Genomic DNA, 26,060 nt, shown 5'->3' with positions numbered 1-26,060 from the left:
GTTGGGAAGACTGCACATGAGACCTCTGCAGTTTTTCCTGAGAGCCTCTTGGTGCAGGAAAAGCACAACCAGACTCGATTACCTTTCCTGTCACAGATCAAATAAAAGAGGACCTAAGGTGGTGGCTCTCTCGAGCAAGGTTGGAAGAAGTTAGATTTACGACCCATCCTCCCGAACCTACAGTTCTTTTCCGACGCATCGGACACAGGTTGGGGAGCCCTACTGGGAAATCAACGGACTTCAGGAGCTTGGTCGGAGAAGGAGAAAGAAGTTCCACATAAAATGTAAACGGAACTGGTTTAGCAACTTTTTCCTTAGGGCTCAACAGCAGTTTTCGGAGCTTAGTAGAAGGCCGAGTAGTGGCAGTGCATTCCGACAACTCCACGGCTCTCTCGTACGTGCGGAAACAGGGGGGGACTCAGTCTTTCTCTCTGTACGAAGTAGCCAAGGATCTCCTCCTGTGGTCAAACGAAGCGAGGTTCAGCTAGTCCCGAGATTTGTTCCGGGAAAGATGAACGTCCTGGCGGACGAGTTAAGTCGTCAACACAAGTGTTACCTCTGGAGTGGACTTTGGACAACAAGATTTGTCAGAAACTTTGGCGCCTTTGGGGACGACCGTCAATAGACCTGTTCGCGACATCGAGGAACAACCGTCTTCCTCTCTTTTGTTCTCCAGTCCCAGATCCTCTAGCTTGGTCGGTGGACGCAATGCTGTTGGATTGGTCGGGTCTGGAAGCTTATGCATTCCCTCCGTTCGGTCTAATAAGAGAGGTGCTGAACAAGTTCATGTCGCACAGCAATGTAACGCTAACGTTAATCGCTCCCTTTGGCCCAGGAAAGATGGTTCCCAAGACCTTCTCCAGTTGTTAGTAGACTTCCCCAGACTTCTTCCTCCAGAGAAGTGGCTTCTCAAACAACCTCACTTCAAGAGGTTCCACCAAAACTTGTCCGCTCTAGCTCTGACAGGGTTCAGACTGTCCGGAATCTTGTCAGAGCGAAAGGATATTTTCAAGAAGAGCTGCAGAAGCTATCGCTCGTTGTAGGAGAGAGTCTTCTAACAAACTCTATCAAGGGAAGTGGAGAATCTTCAGAGAGTGTGTAGAAGTGCTAAAGTCTCTACTTCTGCGACTCTTTAACAGAAATAGCAGATTTTCTTCTATTTCTTAGGAACTCTAAGAAACTGGCTCCTTCGACGATCAGAGGATATAGAGCCATGCTCTCTTCGGTTTTTCGACATCGAGGTTTGGATATTTCCTCCAATTCAGATCTGTCGGACCTCTTCTTAGGTCTTTCGAACCACTAAGCTCCCGCAAGATACGTGGCTTGGAACTTAGATGTGGTGCTTAAGTTCCTCATGGGGCCACCGTTTGAGCCTTTGAAGTCGGCTTCACTCAGGAACCTGACTAAGAAGGCACTCTTTCTTATTGCACTAGCTTCTGCTAAGCGTGTCAGCGAATTGCACGCTATAGACAAAGAGTCGGTTTCTCTCAAGGCAATGCTGTATTTTCGGTATCTTTGACCTTTCTAGCCAAAAATGAGAATCCTCTAATCCTTGGCCGAGGAGTTTTGTGGTAAGGAACTTATCTGATTTGGTTGGACATGAGGAGGAAGAAAGGCTCTTATGTCCAGTCAGGGCTATTAAGCAGTATCTGTTTGCCACTAAGGGTATCAGAGGACAATCTTCTAAGCTCTGGACCTCGGTTCAAAATCCCTCTCGTCCTCTTTCTAAGAATGCTATATCGTTCTTTATTAGAGAGCTTATCAGGGAAGCTCACCGTCGCAGTCCGAGAACGACAATCTTTTCCGTTACTGAGAGTTAAAGCTCACGAGGTTAGAGCAGTGGCAACTTCTTTAGCATTCAGAAAGAATTTATCTTTAGCTTCGATTCTTCAGAGCACGTTCTGGAGATCGAATTCGGTTTTTTTTTCGAGTCATTATCTCAAAGAGATAGAAACGGTTTTCGAGAATTGTAAAACGTTAGGTCCGGTGGCGGTTTCTGGCATGGTGTTGGGAGAAACGGCACAGGGGTCGTCACCTCTATGCTAACTTTTCACCTTGAATAGGTTGTCGAGTTCAAGGGAAGCTGGGGGTACTGAGTACCTGGGATACTCACCAGTCTGTTAGGTCAGATTTTACAATGGTTGGGTATATATGTTTTTAAATCTGGTGTTGGTGACAAATGTTTTTGTATGATTGAATTTCTGGTCTTAGCCCAGGGCAAGGGCAATCTTTGTTGTTACTATCCTCCGTCAGTCAGCCTTGACTCGCTTGAACTACGGAAGGATTCCACTCCTGTAGAGGCTAACTTTGGGCAAATTCCAATTCCTCTACAATAGTAAGAAGAGCACCGACCAGAGGCAGTAACAGTCTGCTGTAGCTCTCTTACAAGGTAAGGTACAACAGACACCTTGAGTGTTTACTGGTATTGCAATAAATGTAACCATTTAAAAATACTAGTGGTCCACTGAATCCCACCTTCCCATAAATGTGTAATCAGCTCTATAATTGTTCGGTAGAACACTACAATAAAAATGAAATTTTCATTATTAAAATGAAGTTTTATTGTATACTTACCGAACAATTATGATTATTACACACCCTCCTCCCTTAGGTGGACGACGGGCAGAAAGAATTGGATTCACCTGGGCAGTTGTACCTGGTTCTCCCGCGAGTGGAGGGAGATGACGTCATCACCACCAGTGTTGGCGACGCCGACGCGCTAAATTTGAATTTAGTATCCTGCCGCTCGTGGAAATCACGGCTCTATAATTGTTCGGTAAGTATACAATAAAACTTCATAATAAGAAAATTTCATGTTTACCTTAATGTAACAGTATTATACCGAAATTTACGCTATAATGGTCAAGTGAAATCCTTACAAAATTTCCTAAATTAATACGGTTTACCTTAATGTAACAGTATTATAGAGGATTCTATTAAGCTAGAGTATGAGTTATATGATGCTATCGTGTCTTCGAGAAGTGATCGGAGAAGCATATCTTTATTGGTGGATTGAGAGTAGGATAGAACTTTTTCTTCGTGTTAGAAGAGGTTTCCATGGATTACCAGTACCCTTCTAGGACTTTCCTAGGAAGGAATAGGTTTAAAAGAATTGTTTAGACGACACCTATTTAGTTTCTAGATTTGTCGAAGTCTTGTTAGCTTAATTATGCTTATATAAAAACTTCCTGAAGTTCGATAATAATTTATAAGATTCTTTTATTTAATGGAGTAACTGGCAACTATGGAAAGGGAAGGCCAGACGGCTTTCGCTTTGAAGACCAACCAACGCAGTCGCAGTACCATCTTGTTCTCAGTCGTGAGAGGTCGTTTACAGCTCTAATACTGAAGCTATCATAAATAATATAGTGTCTGCCTTTTGTTAGGAATCTTTCAATAAGAAGGATATTACAACCTTTCAATGCTGTTTACCGTAGGTAACATGATTAAAGGATTCTAATGCAGCAGAACATGATATTATTTAATGCACTCATACTTACGAAAGCATGGCTTATTAGAATACATACTTAGTGAGAAGAGAGATGTAATAGAGATTCACTTCAAGACTACGGTATGGTTAAGTCTTTCGAAAAAGGACACAACCGTATTTAGAATCGGATATTGCGCAGAAGTTGTATGAGTCGGATGGGAAACATTCTTTTAGTGGGAAATGGTTTCCCTGAATGGATTATACTACGTATATAAAAGTTTTTCATAATAAGAACGGAATTAACATATGAAAGGATGTCGGGTACCATAAAGACACAGATGTTCTGGCACATAACATAAAGATAATTAGTAGGAGGCGCCAGCCTGGCGCAGATGCGCCACCCTGGCGCGGGTTGCGCCGGCCTGGCGCAGGTTGCGCCACCCTGGCGCAAGTTGCGCCAGCCTGGCGCGAGTTGCGCCAGCTTGGTGCAATAAGCCTAGAGCATCATCCAAAATATTTCTCGTTTGAGCGAGTTATTAAATAAAAGCAATACAAAAATTTGCCAGTCCGTGAGAACCTCGATCGACGATAATAACTGTTTAAGTATGTCTAACATTTATTGCAAAGAGTTGTGAGAACCTGCGAGAAGTCTTCTTCATAGATCTCTTAGCAAGAAGAAGACGAACAGTCTTCCTGTAGAGTGCTTCCTTTTCCTCAAACCATGCCATAAGGAATCATAAGCGCCAGCCAGACGCCTGGCTCTAACTAGAAATAATTAGTTAATAGACATACCTTAGAGCAAATTATGCTTTCCTACATAGAGCTGGGAAGTTACTCAGTCCCTCGCACTGGAGTGGTCCTTCTCGTTCAGGAAAAAAGAGGGGGGGGGATACGGAAGAATTAACCGAGGAAAGAATAATTCCCCTTCCGATATACTCGTATTAGAGGAAAATTGAGAAGAAACATCCAACTATGGAAGTACTGTAGAATTATAGGATTCTTACAGCACCTCTTCTTATTTTGATATCGAGATTTCCTGACCAAGGTTGCGAGTAATAGGCCATAAAGGCTCCAGCCAGGCTTTAACCAGGCGATAGGCGCCAACCAGGCGCGAGCGCCAGCTAGGCGCGAGGCGTCAGCCAGGCGCGAGCGCCAGGCTTTAACCAGGCGATAGGCGCCAGCCAGGCGCGAGGCGTAAGCCAGGCGCGAGCGCCAGCCAGGCGCAAGATATCAGGATCTCCAATTTCTCAGTATTTGGAGATAGACTTTCCAAGAGTTTCCTCTTTGAGAACTGACACAAGATCAGTTTTTTCCTGACAGTGACACAAGTTGTCGCACAGGCGGCCGTGGCCCTTGTCAGGATTAACTGAAATTGCGGAAGTCTCTAACAAGAACAGACTTCTCATGTCAGGTAACATAGTGGTCGCGTGAGCGACTTCTTTCCTGGCAAGAGGAGTTGTTTTGGGAGAAACTCTTTTTGCCAGATCAACCCTCTACTGACAATTATTCTAGATATCGCACAGGCGAACGTAGTACGTGTCAGGATAAGTGGGTTCTTCTGCTTTATAGACCTTTACATGGTGAAGAGAACTGATATCTTTAGAGGTCTCTCGCTTTCCTCAGCCTTATGAGACAAGGGATAGAAAATATATCGGACTCATAAGTTAATCTGGGTGCAGGTTTTAGAAAGACCTTGGCAACCCCTTTTTTATTGCACGTTTCGGCTAGTCCCTTGAACCATGCAGCTCCTCTTTCTCCTCTTTCATTGTTATTAACAGGATGGTATATTATCCTACTCCCATGTAAACATATAACAAGGAAGACCTTGTAATGTTTTGGTACTGGAAAAGACTCGTAGGAGCTCTCAGTATTGGGTGAGAGGCTCTTTCAAGTATCTGAACCGTACATTACGGCCTGATGTCTTAGGATAGGAATCTTGAATGATTCTCCTCGATCCTGGATCAGTTAGTAGGATAATAGGATAATAATAATTTGTTTTGCAGAATAACGATGATAGAATTTTTCCATTCTCTCGTTGCCCAGGCACGAGGACAGGAAGAAAGAATATAAGAGAGAGGTAGCAATATACGCCATCTTTATGTTATAGAAAGGGGAATAAAATTTAGTCTTTTTCCCCTAAAAGATAAACTCTTTACAGAATGTAAGACAAAGGACGTCAAAGAAAGAGAGGATATATGTTATGCCTCATTTTAGACTTAGTGAGGTTGGATTCTCAGACAGTCTGAATATTCTTTCAACATCTATTTTAAATGGACCTTAACAACCTCTCCACTCTGAGTCTGTCTGCGTGCAGACTGACCAGAAGTGGACATGAATGAGAGGATGTTTCAAGGTAAATGACAGTAGTCATGGATAAGATATATAATTACTGCAGATCGTGCTTGAGGGAATGAGGAAACTGTCCTCTTCCGATACCTCTGTGAACCACATAGCGGTTTTTTCTTCCCTTTCAGAGGGAAGAATTACCTTTGTATATATCTGCTATCAAAGAACGCAGTAAAAGGCTATACTCTGTCTCTATAAAGGGAATTGGAGATAGCAGAGCATTAAGATCTTCGGGATCTTACACAATACCTCTATACGACAAGACTTGGAGATCTTATAGTTACAATGGGATCCTATTTGGGCCTCAGATTCCGTGTTCTGACAAGATGGAACTGCTCCTCATCAATGTCTCTCTTGGTACTAATCGACCAAAAGGACGAGTGAGATTTTGGGCTTGGAATCTGGAATCAAATTCTAGAAAGACTCGGCAATGGGTTCCTGCCAGCAGGGTATGTTTGGCAAAAGAACTATAACCTTTTATTCCTGGATCAACGCTTTCAGATAAAGGATTCGTTGTCCAGGCAATGTATTTACGTTGTTATCTACAAAAGAAGATAAGATTTAAACGTTTGCTGACAGAGTCTTTGGAATACGATGAGGGCTCAAAACTACTTCCCAGAAGGTTCGAAGAGATATTTAAAGAGCTAGAAATCGGGAATCCTCCCAATTTCAGCTCAAAGTCTCTTTAAACTTCCAGGCTCTTTCCCTGCCTTCGTGCAAGGATAGGGAAGATTTTGCAACGAGAGAACTTGTCAACATGTAGGAAGAGTGCTCGTTAGCAACTGAAGTATCAAGTATGATCCTCCTCGGAGGAAGACTGGTCCCCTTGTTGCAGAGGCCATAAGCTCAAAGTGAAAGAATTTCTTCCACCCTTTTCCTTTCTCCTGATAAACGATTGTGGATGTTCAGACTTTCGGACAATGTAGCGCCAATCAGGCGCCAAATGCCAAACAGGTGTAAAGACGCCAGAGCAAGACAGTCCAATTAAACACTGTCATTGTCTGATGAGGAGAAGGAGTAGGCCTCCAATCTGGCGCAGATGCGCTAGAGGCGAATGAATCAGGCAAATAAAGTGTCCGAGGTGGACATCGCCAGTTTTCATCGAGACTCTTAACAAGCTCGAATCTCCAGCAAGTGGGGAGAAGTCAGCCAGGCGCGAGGCGCCAGGCAAGCGAAGCACCAGCCAGACGCGAGGCACCAGCCAGGCGCGAGACGCCAGGCAGGCGCGAGGCGCCAGGCTGGCGCGAGGCACCAGCCACCTAGCGCCAGGCAGGCGCGAGGCTCCAGCCAGGCGCGAGACGCCAGGCAGGCGCGAGGCTCCAGCCAGGCGCGAGGCTCCAGCCAGGCGCGAGGCGCCAGTCAGGGGCGAGGCTCCAGTCAGGCGCGAGGCTCCAGTCAGGCGCGAGGCGCCAGCCAGGCGCGAGACGCCAGGCAGGCGCGAGGCGCCAGGCAGGCGCGAGGCGCCAGGCAGGCGCGAGGCGCCAGCCAGGCGCAAGCCAGGCTCTGGGCTTCATCTAGAAGAGATCTGTTGCAAAGAAAGCCCTGGTCTTCTTTGGAAGAGTGGAATCTCTAAAGCACTTCTTGAGTAACTTGACGTTTCCTTCAAACAGCTAAGAATTAAAAGCGCTTGAAGTGCGAGCTTTTAACAATTCTTGTTCTTTCCATAACAATATGTCGTGAGAGTCATATTGAGCTGTATAATGGGAGATGCAACTCTGTGTTGACTTCTCTTTGCACGAAGGAGATCAAGTGGGCCTATGAGAGATCCTTCTCTCTTTGTTATACGTGTCCACGGATGCGTTGCTGGGATAGGGAGCCGACACTGATCCTTAACTAGTGAATTAAAATTTTTTATTTTTTATTTTTTATTTTTAACATAAGAGTTTGGGGATAGCTCTTTTCAAATTAAGCACAAACCCTCGTGTTAGGATCAGGTGATCGGGATCGGTGTTGTGCTCCTTAAATTATGCCAATAGGCATTGGTGTATTGTCATGTAAGTGGATAAGACCCCATTGACAAATGACCACTAGATTCTGTCAAGTAAGTGGATAAGACCCCATTGACAGATCTACAAGAACTCTTAGCCATAGGTCACATCCTCGCTGAGGCTCTTGAGACGAAGCAGACTACTAGGAAGTCGACCCTTCGTCTAAACACATAGGAACCAAGGTTTTATTTATTTATTACCTACAACGTATGTTGTTTACCTGTCTATTCAGTAATAGCTGTCTTTTACCCTCCACCAATGGTGTGAATCAGCTATGTATATATCTGACAGGTAAGTTGAATGTATAAAAATGATATTGTTATGATACAATAAAGTTTTATACATACTTACCTGGCAGATATATACAATTAAATGGCCCTCCCAGCCTCCCCTCAGGAGACAGCTGGAAGAAAAATTATGAATTAGAAAACGGGTATGGTTCCTATTCCCGCCACCCAGCGGCGGGGGGGTAGATCACCTGACCTACCTGCCGCGTGTGCCGCGAAATTCGAATTTCTGTCGGACGACGGAGTAATAGCTATGTATATATCTGCCAGGTAAGTATGTATAAAACTTTATTGTATCATAACAATATCATTTTTGCCAAAGAAGAGTCATGTTTTCTGAAATTTTTAATATTAGTTAATGATAATGTCAAAATCATTACACTAGGGTATTTACCAGAAATATTTATTAATTACCTAAAAAATTCATGGATTTCAGGAGCTGTGTTGCCAGAATTAATTGCAAGTCATCTGGTGATTTTGCAATCTCAGGATGTTTATGACTATGACTTGACTATTATGGCAACTGTTTTTAGGTTGGTATGATGCCTTAGTAAACCCCTTTTTTAACATCTTCCACAGAAGTGCAAGTGATTCGCTGTCAGACCTGCTGAACCAGTTCCCCGAAGTACGCAGCGTGTTGGTCGTTGCATGGCATTACTGCATTTTCTTTTTGATTATATTGGCCAAAGCTGTGTTTGATCATTTTGCTGGTGAGTTAACTGTAGTTCTCCTCTTGATTTTCTGGTCAGGAATGCAGTGTTTATGGTAGTGTGAAGTTATGTGACTTTGCATGTGCTGTGCTGCTGATGATTCCACTGCGTATGAAAGTGGCATAGAACCCCTCCTCCCCCTCCCAACCCTCACTCACCATCCCTACCCAGTTTATCCTCCTCCTCCCCCTCAGACTTGCTCTCGTTCCTCAATATTTTATTGATTCCCAGTGGTAGCTGGGAGATGTGCTGTGATTGAAACATAAATAAGCTGGTGTAGTGTGGAAAGCTTGTGTAATTTTTGATGGAAGTTCTTTTCTGTGAAAATGTTATTGTTTTACCTAACAGTTTATGGCCACTGCATCTTTTTGTGGATTTTGATTCGTAATGATGATACTAAAGGTAATGGAAGCTAAGGCATGTCTCTTTTTTTTATCCCTTTATGGATTATATGTCATTCAACATTTTCTAGGCCTAATTTTTACTTCCTTGCTTGGCAACTATTTTTACTTTTCAGTAGCTTGAAATGATTACATTCTTTGGCAGTCTTATGTAAAAGCTGCTCCTAACACTTCTGTGAAATTGTAAGTCAGTCACTTATTCTGCTACTGTAAAATCCTGCAGAATCCCTTACTTCAAGGATTTTAAAACACCTTTCTTACAGGTCTGTTGGTCTTGTTGACACTCGTAATTGGCTTCGTATGGAGTAATAACATTTTGAAAAAGTCCATTGCACGACAGGGACGACGATCTGTCAAGCCTTTGTTAGCGCTTCTTGTAAATATACCAGCTGGTGTATTCCTGCTTTGTTACTCTTACAGAAGTGACAAGCTCATCAACACGTAAGCCTGTGGTGTGAATTGCTTTGGGGAGAGCAAATTTAGTTTAAATGTCAAGAAATCTTTTAATAAAATGTAGTCAGTGTACATAATTGAGAACAGAACAGTTTAAAGTCTTTGGGTGCCTTGATTTTTGTAATTCACAACAACAAACTTGATTTTACAAAAGCTTGTTCTACAAGCAGTCAGCCTTGATAGTCATCATCATATTGGCAATCCTAGTGTTGGTCTCATTACCACACTGATTACTGAGCAATGAAAAGAAGTCACAGAGTAAAAAGGTGATTCAATAATTCAGTCAGATTGTGTCTAGTGAAAATTTTAGCGTGGAAGTCCAGTTTCAATCTCAGATTGTAATATTTGTGATCTATTTTGTGCCTTGGTACTTTATGTTTACTTTATTTAACTACAAATTTTGAGTTAATTTTGGCATATTCTATACTGCTTGACTAGTACTTAACCTTGAGAAAGGATCTCTTTGGTAACTGAACAACCTCTCCTTTCCAGTGTCTTGCTCATCCATCCTGATAGAGATGGTTTCGGAGTCCTAGACCTCTTGTGGATTGTTATCGTGTCCGATTATATTTTGAAATTGGTAACAGTTTTGTTGAAAACATTTGTCACCATACTTCCTCATTCCTTAATGCACTATCAAAATAGAGTGAGTATTATTGAATATTAGCTTTGCTTTGTGATTGTTCTAAGTGACTTGTTTTATACTGATTGTTAATATATAATCAGCTGATGGAACTGTCTTGACAATGTGTTCATGCATATATTTCTTTCTTCAGGGAAAGTACTTTTTGGTCATCGAGATGGTTTCGCAGCTGTACCGATCCTTGATACCAATTCAGCCGTGGCTTTCATACCTTCTTGGATACTCTGGACCAAAGATTTTAATTGGTGTTATACTTACGGCCACATATTTGGTCTGTAAAGGCCCTGATGTAGTTGTCAGAATGAAAAGTCTACATGATGCTGTTGACAAGTTTATACACAATATTGTAAGTATTTCATTTTATTCCTTTCTCTTAGCATTTTCAGGTTTGATTAGAGAAGGTCTTAATGTATTTCAAAAAAGGTATTTGGATTTAGAGTCTTTTACAACACTTAACTAAAAATAGCAAATACAAAACAAACCTAGGGCATGATAAGTTTTGTAACACATATGATAGTGGTTTACATAAAGAAGTTTTTTAGGTGAAATGGTTCACTCATTAGTTACAAGTTAAGCATTTGTTCTTATGAAACAGAATGTTCTCAAGGATTTGTTCAGAGTTAATGGTATCACTGTCTTTCATTTAATTTTTATACAGAGTTATAGGAGCACACCCACCAAAGCTCAGTTGCAAGATGCTGGTGTGTGTCCAATATGTCATGATGACTTCCAGTTACCCACGATGCTTCAGTGTAAGCACATATTTTGTGAGCAGTGTGTTGTTACGTGGCTAGACCACGAACAGACCTGCCCAATGTGCCGAACTCAAGTAGCGGACGATCCTGCTTGGAGAGACGGAGGAACGTCGCACTTCTTGCAGCTTTACTAGTGAAGAAATCCAACTATGTAAAACTTTGTGATATCCTTAGACAGAGGTATTACATTTTACGTTCTTTGAACATATTTGTACCAAATACCTCTTTTGTTATGAATTAGTTAATTTTTGTAGTAGGGGTTATATTCGCTGGAAGAATATTTCTGGAACCTTTTAATTAATTGAAGGCATTTCAAATTTTAAACTCCTTAAGTGCTCATAGTATCAGCTGTAAAGTTGGACTACTTTAGAATAATAAAATAACATTTACACTGAGGAAGGTGTTTTTAATGTTCTGCAAATGTTCTTGGGGTGATTTCTGACCACTGATAGTGTTTTCCAAAAGAGGACATCAAACAATTTTTCTGAAGGATTACCTTGCTATATGCAGTGGAATTTATAGGGGAGAATTTAATAATTAGTTAAAAAAAATAATCAATTCCTAATTCCTTGGAAGGTTTTTATTTTATCTTGATAGAGGTGTACCATGACCTTTGTGCTGCAGTCATTATGTCAAAGGTTCTTTGTAGCTAAAATTTGACATTTCATTCATTTCTTTTAGTCCCTCGAAGCCAGCTGTCCAACTTTTTACCATCGGTTAAACGAATTATTTTTCTCATCCAAAGACTATTTTAAACAAAGTCACAACTGCTGTACCTGTAGAAGCCATAAGCTATGATATAGTGAACATTACCGTTTAATGTTCCATCATCTATTTGTTTGGCATTGCAGGGCATAAGTAGCCAACTTGTGTCTCTCTTTAGAAGTTAGCAAGGAAGTTAGTGTGTCAGTGGGAGTTTTCCCTATGAATCTTCCATTGGGTTACCAGTGAATACCAATGAATTGGGCTTCGAGCTTTGCCTTTGTATCATTTCTTTGGGGAGTCACGTCTGGAACGAAGTGGCTTTTTTCACAGCTTAACAAAGTCTGCATCATGTCATTATTTCATTAGATATATAGGAGTTATCTTTTTTACTGGAGTAATCATTGTTTTGCTATACCTCTGTTCTTACACATTCAAGCCTTGAAGTAAGTTCATTTGCACTCTTACACAGTACATGAGTATTTTTGTAGTGTAGTGTATTGACCATGATTGTGGACAGTTGCATCGTCAAAGATCAAACTGTTGTTCAACACTGTCAACTGTTGATTATATATTAATTGTATTGAGGTAATACTAGATATAGTAATACTCTTTGGACATAAATTTTAGTAGTACATTTTTGCAAGTGGTAGATGAATTTGCATCATGGCTAGATATTTCCTCTTTGCTATAAGTGATTTTTCTACATTTTACATTGGGAAATGGGTTAGTATGAAGACATTTTGCAGAACATAGTAGAGTTGATGATCTGTATGTATAAGAGCCTTCTTTTTAATGAAAGGTGTAATATTTTCTTCCAGAGCATTTTGTATTCAAGGAGGTAAATGTTGTAATGCAGAATTCATTATGGAAAGGTTTGCTAGATTTGATAAGCCATAGTTATTTTGATGTTATTACAGTCCTGTGATGTGATGTTTCTTGATACATGTATGATGTACCTTACTTCATCTTAAAGTTTATAATTTGTCTAGTCTGTATTCCTATACAGGTACAAACCTGAATAATTTAAATCTGCTTTTATTTGCCAGAGGCAAAAATAAAACACCGAGGAGGATTAAGATTTTGCACTGCCAGCAAGTGTTGGATACATTTTAAGGATTAGCTATTGAGGAAGGTTAATTTGGGGTTATCAGGCTGTTATAAAGTAGGGGTGCAACTACGTCACTCTTTGCTAGGAAGTTCCTTATTAAAGGTCTCTTTGCATCTTCATCACACTCTTTCCTGTTGAGGGAATGTTATTTTAAATCAGATTCCTATATTGCAGCTGCTAATCCTAGTTCGTTTACTGCGCATATGAAAGGTCGTCTGCCTTTCTTATCTTCTTCCCATTTTCAGTTTGAGGCTTACCAGTGTGTCTTTTTCAGCAACCATTAAACCTATTTTGACCCAGCTTTGAAATTAAACTCCATTGTCCTGCTGGAAAACAATATACTAGTACATATGTAAGGGAGGTTGATGTTGATCATAATCCCCTTATATTGGTGGATGAAGCAACTCGAGTAGAAGTTTTGTACTCCGAGTTTACATTTACATTTACTTTATGTAGTTATTTTTTTCTGGAAAATAACTTCTGTTTCTTTTGTAAGTATGACTTAATGGCAGCGCAAGTGGAGCAGTAGCTCTCCCTCCTCCCGAGGCATTTTACTTATCATTAAATAGCTATTACTGATAACCCTAGTATGTTTAACATCAGTTGTTACTGGTCTTTCATTGCCTTTGTCAGATAAAAATATTAAAAAGCAGGCTTGTCTGTTAGGAAATATTTGAATTTTTTTAGATATTATAAAAATGACAGTTATATGCACATTAATGGAAACCAAAAGTACATAGGTATGTACAGTGAAACAGGAAAATAAAGTGTACTTAAAAAAGGCAGTTTTACTTAGTCAAGCTATGTACAAATTCTCAAGGGGTGATAAAATGTATGAATTTACAAAATTTGGTCTAATATATAGTCAATAATTAATGGAATGTAAAGTATTTAATGTCAAATCTATATAAAAAGCACACTTGCTGAATATTAGTTGGGTCTTACACAAAAGCATTTTAAAATGAAATTGTGCAAGAGACTAAAAACAATGTCAGACACCAAAATAATACGTACAACACTTTCATTAAATTGGCTATAATCCTTCATGGCTGTGTTTCAGTGTCCAAGAACCTTGAAACTATGCTTATCCAAACTCAATGTAGCAATTGCAACCCAAGTTGCTACAGTTTAAAATTTAATGCACAACCATGTTAAACTGATTTTGACCAGAGTATAGGACTGAGTAATACTTTCACCAGGCTAATAAAGTTCCTTGTTGGTAAATTTTAAAAATCTAGTCACAAGCCAGAACAGAAGTCAATATTTCCCACAAATTAAGTTGGAAACAGGCCCAAACAATGCCCTTAAACATGAAGGCTTATGTTTAGTAATACAAGAAGGGCAAAATACAGAAAATTATGGATGTATGGCTACCACAGATACAAAACATTTTTTAAAAGTACCTAAACACCTGTAAACTACTGGATGGGACAAATTACACTGCAGAGAATCTTAAGCTTCATACTTAACAAAGGGTACACCCACAGAAATTTTTCTTTTTAAGGCAACCCCACATAACACAAAAATCCCATAAAAAAAATCTTGACACATATACACCGCAAACTACATTTTATAACGAACTCCATTTTTAAAAAATCTTAATAATTAAATACATATACCAAACAAACTAAATTTTTTAATCATAATAAAAACAAGGTTATGACAAAATAATACAGTACTTAAGCATAACAGGAATTGTATAGCAAAATACTGAGAAAACTGCAATTCTTCGTGAAGTCTACAGAACCTCAAGATTTATATCTTGACTTAAAAATTAAGAGCAGCATTATTTCCCATCTACATTTATAAGTCACTGGCCCCAACAGCTCTACTTCTTACCCATGATTATCATCACAGTATCCCTATCCAATAAATAAGTTAAGAGCAAGCAAGAATACTGTACAATGGAAAGATTTGTTTAAATACTGAAGATTATAACACCATTATGGAGTTACTAGCACCATCAATCACTTGAGCTGGTCATCCCATTAGGATAAAATTGAGCTTGTTTCATGCCTGTGGCAGTAAAACGAATCATTCCCAGCAGGATTGCGGCACAGTTGTCCATTTTTGCAGGCAGCAGCGCATAACTTTTTGGGAGTCATACTTCTACATGGCGTTCCGCTGTTAAAATTAAGAGTCGAATGTTTGCAAACTAATAATACTGTAATGCCTTACCAAAGTCTAACAAGCAAAAGAACAAATTACATTAAAAAGTGTTATTGGTGAGAGAGAACATACACACTACTTTTACATGACCCAGTTTACAAAAAAACACATAAATCTCTAAACATAGCCATCCTGTCAAATCACCAACCATATTTAAGATACGGAATGGAAGCAATGAATTGAAAGTTCTTCTCTCATGTTCTTACCTTAATTACGATTTTAGAATAAGATATGATATTTCTCAATAAAGGTTACCTGATTTACAAAGTTCAGCCTCTCACACTTGACCTTCATCTCTCCACCTTAAAACCCCAATTTAATAATTGTTGAACAAGACCACTGAGGGCATTTTAAACTAAATAACCTACAGAACATTAATGGCATTGTTACAATAATGCTAAGAAAGACCAGCAATTGTGTAAAGTACTGTTTATTATTCATGGTATTATTCATGTAGTGCTCAAATCTACAAATTAAAAATATAATTAAATACTGTACTTACCAGATACTCGAATTAAATACTACTTACTGTACAGTATATTGTAAAACAATGAAAATTTTAATTTATCTAGAAAATATTTTAAAAATGCAACAGCAAAATACAAATGTGTATGACTTGTGGCTTTAGAAAGTAAGTGCACTTCAACTGTTCGTTGGCCACCATGCTGCAAGGGAGGCTATTAAAGAACACAAGAAGAATACCTGCGAGATGAGGAGGGAGTCTCTCTCACTGGGGTGCTTTTGCGAGAGCTGCTGCGCAAGGAAAAGCTGAGGTTGTGTGAAGGAGGTCGAGTACTTTCCAAGTGCTCTAGTAGGTGTCGCCGAACAGAGGATATTGCCTTCTCCTGAAATACATGGGAAGATGAAGTGACGTTTGTTTGTATGGTGTTTTTACGTTGCATGGAACCAGTGGTTGGTTATTCAGCAACGGGACCAACGGCTTTACGTGGCTTCCGAACCACGTCGAGAGTGAACTATCACCAGAAATACACATCTCTCACTCCTCAATGGAATGGCCGGGAATCGAACCCGCGACCACCGAGGTGAGAAGCAAACACCAAACTAACCACGCCATTGAGAAGTGATGGATTTTGTAACTACTAATTGGTCTAGTTTGTGTAGAAAAGAGTTGTTATTACCTATTTAAAGACCAACTTCCCACACTCCAATATACCTATTAAAAATTTTTGGCCTTGTTCAAGTGCAAAGTAATCACAGTTACCACTGGTACTACACATAATAGTAATGTAATCAGAATGCTTTATTAGCAAATCTAATGAGAATAATAAGTAAAAACCAATTTATCTTAGTGGTACAAGAAGAAAGTGAATTTCTACATAATTCCAGCCAGGAAAAAAACTTTACAATATGAATAATATGAATGCCAGTATGAGTACTATATAAATATGGCACAAACAAATAATATATATCAGCATATGAACTGCCATACATCAATAACAGGAATATAGGTAGTTGATTAAATATAAAAAATATTTAATATACTACATAAAACTGTACATACATTTTCTAATGAATCTGAATGAGTTTTAGAGTTGTTGTTCTGACAATCTAAAAGTGAGGTAACACTTTCTTTGGTTTCAACTGGCGACCCAACCATGCTCTTTTCTGTGCTGCACAGCAGGCTGTTTCCAAAGATCCTGTAAATGAGAAATTTTATTTACCAATTTTGTCACAAGCGTAAAACAGTAATGTGGTGTGGCCATGTACAGCTGAGATATCACTGTCTTCATCACTACAAACACGAATCTACTTATGGTAATGTTTTCCATTATGAGTTTTGATGGGGAATGACTTCTCTCTATTCTACTTGATCTTGTGCACTTGCTACCTGGTATAATCCAGGTCCCACTTTTTTTTTTTTAAACTAAGGATGAGGATTTGGTCTCAAGAAATAAGCTAATTACACAGCACTAGGAGTGGTATACTACACTTTTTAGAACTAGATCATACTATGAAAATACAAGTCCTAGTTTTACAAAGCCAAGTTTCCAGACAAAAGGACAGATTTATATGCCTCGATGCTCTCCTTATGATTAAGAGCTCAAATGTTTGTTTGTTTGTTTGTATGGTGCTCAAATGTAAAATCCAATGAAGTTACCAAAAGAATAAGGTTAGAAAAAATAGTCATGCCAAACTTAGTTCACAGAAATATTATGGTAAAGTATGTCACTGTGAAGAGTACCTTAATAAAGACTACATTTAACCTCATGTCATGTGCCTCACCTCCTCCTTAGAAATCCAGCTGGATTCTCTTTTGGGACAGGTTTGAGCAGTTCCTCTTCATCACTTGAATAGTCAGCATTACTTGTGTTGGAAGAATGATCGACACTGTTCTGCTTAGATGGGGGTGTACTAGTCATGATTCTGGAAGACAATAATCAAATACATTTCTTCATACATGGCATCTAACTAGACCAGAGTTTAGATATGCCCTCTGCTAAAGTGTGTGGGCCAAAAAATATCTAGAAAATCCTTTTCTGATAATAAACACTAATTAATTATGTACAGTAAGAACTTGGATAAATCAAATGGTAAACTAAGCACTAGTTTATTAATAGTTACAATTCCCAAGAGCTGAAACCTTGTGATTCTTCAGGAAGTACGAATAGGCCTAACATGAAATACAAAAAGCAACTTATATATATATAAAAAAAACACCTGATATATTGTCTACTCACGTGGTGCTTGAAAGAAGGTTACTTGTACATGCATTTCCATTAACCGTGATTACAGAATCTGATGGTGAACCCTTTAGTTCACACTTCAGACAGTGTAGAACGGCATCCCTGATTGAGGAGTGCCCTTCCTTCTTCCGAAAGAACCCCATAAGGAGGGTAGCCAACAAATTAACTGGATAAAATAAAAAAAAATAAAAGTAAACATGTTTTGCAAGGATGAAAAAATTTAAATAATTTCAATTTCTCATATCCACATGCAAATAATGAAACTGTTACTTACTTAGGACACAGAGAGCCAAAACTGTAGTCAGAGTAGAAAACTGCAAACTGCTTTCATGCTTTATTTCTGACATAGCATTCAGTGGAACTAACACAACCAGTACAACACGTGTCAAGTATGGTACCTGAAAATGAGCGTGTCATGTAGAAGGCAAGACTTCTCTTATACACTTCATATAGAGTTCAAACTTTAAAAATATAATGCTCCACTTGTCTTTTTCTGATAGATATGCATTTATGATGCAATTCCTGATAAAATCTCTGCATTGTCATCATTTTTAAATTCAAAACTTTGAAAGCTATTCCTTCTCATTAGTTTGTTTCTAACATATTTATAATTCTGGATAAAAACTCTCCTTAACCCACAAGTGCAGAATTATGAACAATTTCAGAAAACAATGTAGCCTAATCACCTGAAGAAAACTTGCAGCCAACATGCCAATTAAAAAGTATGCAATGTGTAGAATACAGCTGTACACTTTTTGTACAGTGTTGTCTGTGCCACCGACAAGCGTGGAAATCCACGACAACTTGTCTTCAACTGCACCTCTTGTTGCGTGCAGAATATCCATCAGGTGATGAACGGTGTCATTCATGTCCCGAAGGTCTTGTGCCAGGCGACTAAACCTTTCTATCGTTTCTTCGTGTTTCATGAGAATGTTTGAAGTACTGGCATCTGGCAAAAAGAAAAACACACATAAGCAAAATAGTGTAATATAGAACAATGTTCAAACATTACTAATATAAACCTTTAAATTTTTTTTTAAATCTGAAAGGTCTCTTCCCTGTATGTTATATTCATATTAAATATGCGAGCATTCTTACCGATTTTCCTAGGTACGCACTGATTAGTATCAAGATTACAAAAATCTTAAGTGAAAACTATAAACAAATCATTTCTATTCTCATAAGTTGGTTACCAGATATTTCTCACTATCTATTGCATAAAGTATTAAAACAAAGAAAAATAACTTATAAACTTATGCAGTTGAAGGTCATTTGACCGAGTATTACTGTATAACATACGTGGCACGTAGTCAAGTAATTTTCTTTAATTAGGCATTTTCTGGGTTGTATATAGTATGAAGACTAAACAAAAACTCATTACTTACAGCTTCCTGGGTTTTGGTAAAGTCCTTGTTAAAGTACTGTACTACTGACAAGTCTTTAGACTTAATGAAATGTCAGTCAGTGTCTTGTTACCCTAATGTACTCAAAGCTTGAGATGGTTTGGGCACAGCATGAAAGGGGATGAGGAATAGTTGATCAGAAAAGCAGTAGATATGGAAGTTGAAGGACACACCTAGGAGAAAGGATTTGGATAGAAATAGTACAGAACAGAAGCGAGTGAATAGAGTTCATTTTACGTCTTACCCCATAAGAAGCACTGAAATAAGAATGTTTATGTCACACACATCTGCAAAACCATCCTGGTATGCTCATCACTTTTATATTCCAACTGAAGTCACATGTAAATGCCTAATTATAGTATCAGTAGTTTATAAGACTTGGAAAATAAAGTGACTGAATATATATAAAATGTGGAAAAGAGAAATAAAAAATTAAGAAATATAAAAGATGAAGAAATTTATGATAATTCTACTGGTTCAGTACTTCTCTTCAAAGCCAGAACCAACTCTCTTAATTTAAATATAGCAAAAAGGCACCAGAATAAGAACACCTGTTGTCCTTTTTGCCATAATACAGTAGAAGACATATTTCATTTCCTCTTATATTGTTGTACTTATAGAGAAGAACGTGTTAAAGCAATAGGGCTACAGGAACCCTATGAAGAGAAGGAAAGTGACATAGCTGGAAAATTTCTATTTACACGTAACAATGAAATAAGAAAAGAAACCATATACTTGATGTGGAATAAAAGAGAAAAAAAGAAAAGAGCTCAACAAATAAACAAAAAACTCAAGATTAAGAGGTGCCGTGCAAAGGCGGCATTGCCTCGATCCATAACTACTACTACTACTGCATTTCATAAAATTTCCTTGACAACTATGAGAGAAAAAACCTCACCCAGTTTTTCCCACACTCGGCGAGCATCTTCTTGTATTTCTGCGAGATCTTCAAGAATGTGGTTATGGGCATCTCTCTGGCTTTCCTCCTGTACCGAAAGCTGGCTTTTTGCTTCATCTATTTACAAAAAGAATCATCTAAAAATTAGGGTAGGGAAAAGCAATGGATAATTTTTCTGCTGAAAATGAAGGATAATTATAGAGTACAGTAGTTATACAGTATTTATTATTAGATACAGTTTTTGTTAAGGAAAAGCTACATGGTTGCTGTAAGAAAAGTGAAGGGGTGAACTCGGTACAGTACTATGTACCTAATGTGAAGAATTCTCTACCATACCTTGCAAATATCAGGGTGTACTACAAAATTATGACTGACTTATTGCACAGCAATTACATACCTAACTTTTTCTTAATTGACTCTGTAATATGAGCCAATTCCTTCTGCCCAGCTGCAATTATTCTCTTTTCTTTGTAAAGCTCTCGTAGATTGGAAGAGACATAACTCTGGATAGTATGTTGGGCTGCCGATAGCTGATTTTGCTGTTTTCGTAGATACTCGTGACCTTCATTTAAAGATTCAAATGTCTCGGATGTTGCCTTCCCAAGAGCTTCCTGGCTCTCCTGAGTGCAGAAAGAACTTTTAGAAATGATGCAGTATTTTAACTAAAATACGGTTCACTTTTGCACACATTTCTTAGCCCTTCTGTAAGCTTTTCGTCATTCTAAATTATCATCGTCCTAGAGAAGGTTGGACAAATAGAACTCCATAAATAAACAAATGGTTATGACTACAGTTGTAATAAGAGAAATATTACAGGTAGTAATTTTAATGAGTAAAATACTGACTGTCATAAGGCAAAGTTTAAAGTAATATAGTAGACCCCCTGTATTCGCGCTGTCAACATTCGCAGATTTCTCTATGGACCATATCTCCCCATTATTTGCGGGAAATTCGCATTCCCCCACAAATATGGGGGAAACACTATATAGAATACAGAACCAGCATTCTAAAAGTATACTTGTTTAACTTGAGGTTGTAAGTTGTCATGAGACTGAGGCTACAATCTTCCTATCCTAAGAAATTACAGAAATGTTAGGATAAAAATCCATCAGTTAAGGTAATCTTAAGTAACTTTACTTTCATCTGTATTATTTGTGTATGAACAAAAATATTTGTGGTTAGTTTTATTAGTGCATTTCATTAAAAAAACTCATTCTTCGTTATTATCAACATACCTGTAATTCATTCATGGATCTAACTTGTTGTTCAGCTGAATTCATGAGTCTGTTTACAGTCAATTCCGTTTTGGCACGAAATTGCTCTTGTCGGGTGGCATAGCACACTGCCCTGACTCGGTTGGAGACAATATGATAAGCGTTCCAAGTATTGGGATCCATATTCTTGGTGCACTCTTCTAGGGTCTGAATGGAGGATGAAATATTATTTAACCTTTTGCCAAAAAGTGAAAGAATGGTGATTCAAGATTAAGCAAAGGAAGTATTATTGCTGCATAGGAGGAAGACAAGCATTATTACTATCATAAAACATATTCTTATCCAATCATATTTCTTAAGAGGCCTTATACTATGGTCACATGAATAAAATGCTCACCATATCGAAAGAGCAAGGATACACTGGACGACCTTCAGCGTAAGACTGGCAGTTGAAAAGGTTTACTGCAACTTTGGATAGTTCTTCATTGGTTAAGTCATAACATGAAGTCTGCAGACTTAGAATGACCTACATGGAATAAAATAGATATGAGAAGAATATTTTGTAAATATGAAGGCCTTCCCTGCAAGTAGCTACTAGAGTATCATTATGAAAGAGATTAAATTGCAATCATGCATGCACAAGTACATAGTACGTACAATAATTATCATACATAGAAATAATCCATCTATTAACCTCTAATGGTATTTTGTTTGTTTGTTTTGTTTGTATGGTGCTTTAAAGTTGCATGGAACCAGTGGTTATTCAGCAACAGGACCAATGGCTTTACCTGACTTCCGAACCACGTTGAGAGTGAACTTCTATCACCAGAAATACACATCTCTCACTCCTCAATGGAATGGCCGAGAATCAAACCCGCGACCACCGAGGTGGGACGCTAATACCATACCAACCACGTCGCTGAGGCGCTTTCTCTAATGGTAGTGGACAGTGGAAATTTTGCACACCACATTCACTTAATGAATAACAGATAACATAGATTTCATATTACTACAAATAAACTCACAATAAACTGCACTGCACTCTAAGACTATGCATTAGCTACAGTAATTTACAATGAATACAAAACTTTTTCAATAAAACCTAAACAAAACTATGTCAACCAAGAAAAGACACCATAGCCTAATTGGGTAAAATACCAAATGGCCACCTGGTGGCCACCTCTACAGTAGCATGACCACCTTCCCCCCCCCCCCCCCCCCAGAGGAAATTATGGCCTTAATTTGTGACTTGGGAGAAAACATTTACTTCGATAGGAAAGTAGGTTTCGAGGTTTTGCTATTATGACTGGATGCTGGCTCATGACTAATGTCTACCTTGGTTAAAGGATGTATTAAAGTACTTTTTCGGGAAGGTGGTTGAGGTATGGTACAGGCCGGCCATTCTGTATTTTACCCTTGGTCTTCTGCACCATGCTGTAGCCTAGAAACAGATCGAGCCGTAATCTGCGAACTTACTCGGTGGTGGCACTTGTCAAGTTCGGACAACTGTAACGACGTGTACTTGGTGGCCTCTGTCAGAAACTTCTCGTCGGACAACCTAGCTTCAAATGGCACGTTGATGGCCAGGACATCTGTGCTGACATCTGAATGAGAGAGATGATGCTGGAGACAAAATAATTGCATGAAACAGCTAAAACAAAAGTTATTTTTTTAAGATATGCAAACCTTCAGTCAAATTGTTTTTCAAAGTGATGAATCAGTTGCTCGGTGGGGGGGGGGGGGGGGGCGGGGGGGGGGGGGGGGAAGGGAGGGATAAGGGTTATTGTACGTGTTCCTTATATTCTCCTCATAAAAATATGAACAAGGAAATAGCCTATCTTAAACTGACCAGCCTACCCCCATTTGAAATATTGCCTGGTTTTACATAATTAATGGTGTTAGTACATGGGCATTAGTATACTACTAGGTAAATAATAAAACCATGTATGGTAATGCGGGTGTCAGCTACCTTAAGCTAACCGTTTACAAAAGTTTTATTTTAAAATGTTACTGCAAAACTACTGTAGGTGATGAAGCTGTAAGTAGATAAAGACATGGCAATCCTATAAATACCTATATCCCATCGTTTCCCTAATCAAGCCAAACCTTAAAAAAATAAGAAAGAAAATTTAACCCACCTCCAACATGGACACCTTCGCCGTAACTCGAGGAAGGTCCACCGGAATTAGTAACCTTTTCTCCACTGCCGTTTATATCCTTATCACTTTTAGCACTCTGGAACAGCCAGCTAAACATGGCACCGTCGCCGAGGGCCAGAGAAATGGCAAACAAGGCGAAATGGAGGACCCTCATCATGACGTTTTCAAAAGGAGACGAACTCGTTGGAACTTGTCGCGGTCGTTACGCCAAAACAAACGTCCCGCTGGACACAGCTGATTCACGTCGACGTCTCGGAAGAGGAAGAAGAGTCGGCTCTCACGAATTCAAGGTTATTTTCGTTGCACAAAATGGACAATAGAGGTGAAATAAAATAAATATTTTGAAGTAACATAAATTTAAACTAAATAATGAGTAAAGTAAACAATCAGGGGAGTAAAGCTTTGCACCTCATAAACAGTGTAATGTGCCCACAACCGTGTTTGTGGATCCTCCCGAATTCATGGATATTTTTGTTGCAAAAAAGGGATAATAGAAACGAATTAAAATTGATATTTTGAAGTAACATTATGTTAAAATAAATAATGAGTAGAGTAAACAATTAAAGAAATAAAGCTCTGGACCTCAAAAACAGTGTAGTGTGCCCGCAACTGTGTTTTTGGGCCCTCCCGAATTCATGGTTATTTTTGTTGCAAATAAAGGGATAATACAGGTGAATTAACATGAAAATTTTGAAGTAACAAAAAGTAAAGTTAAACTACATAATTAGTAAAGTAAGCAATCAAGGGAATAAATCTGCCCGCAACTGTGTTTGTGGAGTGAGGGCTTAGAAACCAGGAACCAGCGCCCATCTGAAAGGATTAAATAAGCATTATGAATCACCATAAAGTAAATTAAAACTAAATACATGTAAAATTATAAACAACGAAGGAATACAGCGTTGCACCTCGTGACAATATCGTATTGGGCTCTCAGGAAGGCAGTGGTTAGGAACCACAACCAGAAACCGCCATCTAGTTTCTAGAGTATTATCTTATATTGTAGCGGTCTACTTAGATTTTTGTAGAGCATTTCAAAGGGATAATGTTGTAAAGAAAGAAGGCTTTTATAATTAAACGATATATATTTTGAAGATAATTAACATCCAGACCAGTTTCTAAGATGGAAAAAACGGTCTTGCGAGGAAACAGTTGAAACTTCTATGATTAATTTGAAAAAAATATTCGCTTTATATAATATTCATCAATAAATTTTATTACCATTTATTCTACAAATACAAGATATAATATATATATATATATATATATATATATATATATATATATATATAATGTGTGTGTGTGTGTGTGTGTGTGTGTGTGTGTGTGTTTCAAGTCGACTTCTAAAACCGAATTTTTGTGTAATTTCCAAAATGGAAAAACGATCTCGATGAGACGCAATTGACACTTCTGTGATTTAATTCGTAATCATCATTCATCGTATGGAGGCAATTATTAGATTATTTATTTACCATTTATTTTCTAAAACTAAAATTCCAATATGCTTAACTTTACGGAAATATATAAGAATTTTTTGTATAATATTCCTAGCAAACGTATACAACAATGACGTCACTGATGATGTTTTAGATTTTTCGACCAATCAGGTGACGGCTCCGGGCTGTGTTTACAAACCTTGTCTTGCTAAAGAAAACATCTCTTAGTCTTGTCATCCTTACTATTCAGGAAGTGTTAGTTTATTACAATGGGCGGAGGTGATCTAGTAAGTATTTACCTCTTAATATTATAAATTCTAATTTATCCTTAACATGCTGTGTAAATTATTTGGGTTAGAGTTAATAATGTTAAAACTATAAATATAGCAGCTTACCTATGGATCCGCTGTCTCGCATCGACCATCAATGTTTCATTTTAGCATTTAGCTAAAGCTTAAATTAGTATAGGTAGGTACCTAGGTATGCTTGGGTATTTATACCTTTTATTTTCTTTTATTGTTAGAAAAATAGGTCAGATTTTCGTATATATCCTGTTAGGGTCATTCATTTATACTAGGTCAGGTTGGATCAAACCGGTAGTTTAGGTTAGGTGGGCATGGTGCCCCTGACAGTTGCAGAATTGAGATTTCATTATTAAATCAAATGTTATATTACATGTGACATTATTAGTTAGGCACAGAATTTTGGTACCGCAGCCGTATACTGATCACATTAGATATTGGGACGGCTGTGAATTGCGCATGCGTCATACTAGGCATAGGCTATAGGCTAGGTACTAGGTTTAGTATACTAACGTAACCAACCTAATCTAACCTAGTAGAATGTGTTACCTGACCGGGGGGCATACCCTCCTTAAAGAAAAACAAACTTAGAGGAAGACTAATGTATAGGTTAGCATACTACGTGACCTACGGATACTGGCCTATACAATTTCTGGAAGTTTGCTTCTTCGTAGACATCTATTGCCTTTTCAGCTCATTGAAACCTGAAAACATCTGTTTTTTTGGCAAAAACTGATGTGTTAGGCCTATTACACACACGGCTCACGTTGCTCGGTCACCATTTTCTTGCTGTTGGTGGTGTGCCTGATGCGGCAAACAAGGGTTCGTGCATGTGCAATTCACAGCCATACCCATATCTATGGCGATCAGGATACAGCTGCCGTACCAAAATCCAGTTCGTATTATTTTTTTTCCTTAGCCCATATATACTTCCAAGCAGGAATAGGAATA

General features: G+C 38.5%; 3 protein-coding genes across 4 annotated transcripts in view; 2 read left to right on the top strand and 1 right to left on the bottom strand.

Moving 5' to 3' along the window:
• Positions 1-13,872, top strand: part of LOC135203756 (RING finger and transmembrane domain-containing protein 2-like) — a 50,656-nt gene extending 36,784 nt beyond the window's left edge. For both annotated transcript variants that reach the window (XM_064233705.1, XM_064233706.1), the window contains exons 4-8: positions 8,631-8,761; positions 9,426-9,603; positions 10,108-10,261; positions 10,392-10,604; positions 10,917-13,872. In XM_064233705.1, the coding sequence (XP_064089775.1) occupies positions 8,631-8,761; positions 9,426-9,603; positions 10,108-10,261; positions 10,392-10,604; positions 10,917-11,147 (907 nt within the window). In that variant the 3' untranslated portion in view covers positions 11,148-13,872. The remainder of the gene's footprint in view (positions 1-8,630; positions 8,762-9,425; positions 9,604-10,107; positions 10,262-10,391; positions 10,605-10,916) is intronic.
• LOC135203755 (protein brambleberry-like) lies at positions 13,600-23,627 on the bottom strand. Its single transcript, XM_064233704.1, has 13 exons — positions 23,354-23,627; positions 22,692-22,819; positions 21,613-21,741; positions 21,237-21,422; positions 20,399-20,621; positions 20,002-20,118; positions 18,387-18,649; positions 17,975-18,098; positions 17,695-17,866; positions 17,240-17,380; positions 16,518-16,653; positions 15,698-15,840; positions 13,600-14,950 (listed from the first exon to the last, which is right to left on the bottom strand). Exons 1-13 carry the CDS (start codon positions 23,529-23,531, stop codon positions 14,815-14,817), a joined length of 2,076 nt encoding a protein of 691 aa, XP_064089774.1. The 5' UTR covers positions 23,532-23,627; the 3' UTR covers positions 13,600-14,814.
• A 1,314-nt stretch (positions 23,628-24,941) lies between these two features.
• The window catches only part of LOC135203752 (pre-mRNA-splicing factor CWC25 homolog), a 24,172-nt gene continuing 23,053 nt past the window's right edge, over positions 24,942-26,060 (top strand). The window contains exon 1 of the mRNA XM_064233694.1: positions 24,942-25,094. Coding sequence (XP_064089764.1) covers positions 25,077-25,094 — 18 coding nt within the window. The 5' untranslated portion in view covers positions 24,942-25,076. The remainder of the gene's footprint in view (positions 25,095-26,060) is intronic.

The sequence above is a fragment of the Macrobrachium nipponense genome, chromosome 36 (genome assembly GCF_015104395.2).
Source record: "Macrobrachium nipponense isolate FS-2020 chromosome 36, ASM1510439v2, whole genome shotgun sequence".
Lineage (NCBI taxonomy): Eukaryota > Metazoa > Arthropoda > Malacostraca > Decapoda > Palaemonidae > Macrobrachium > Macrobrachium nipponense.
This window is presented reverse-complemented; position numbering and strand designations above follow the sequence as displayed.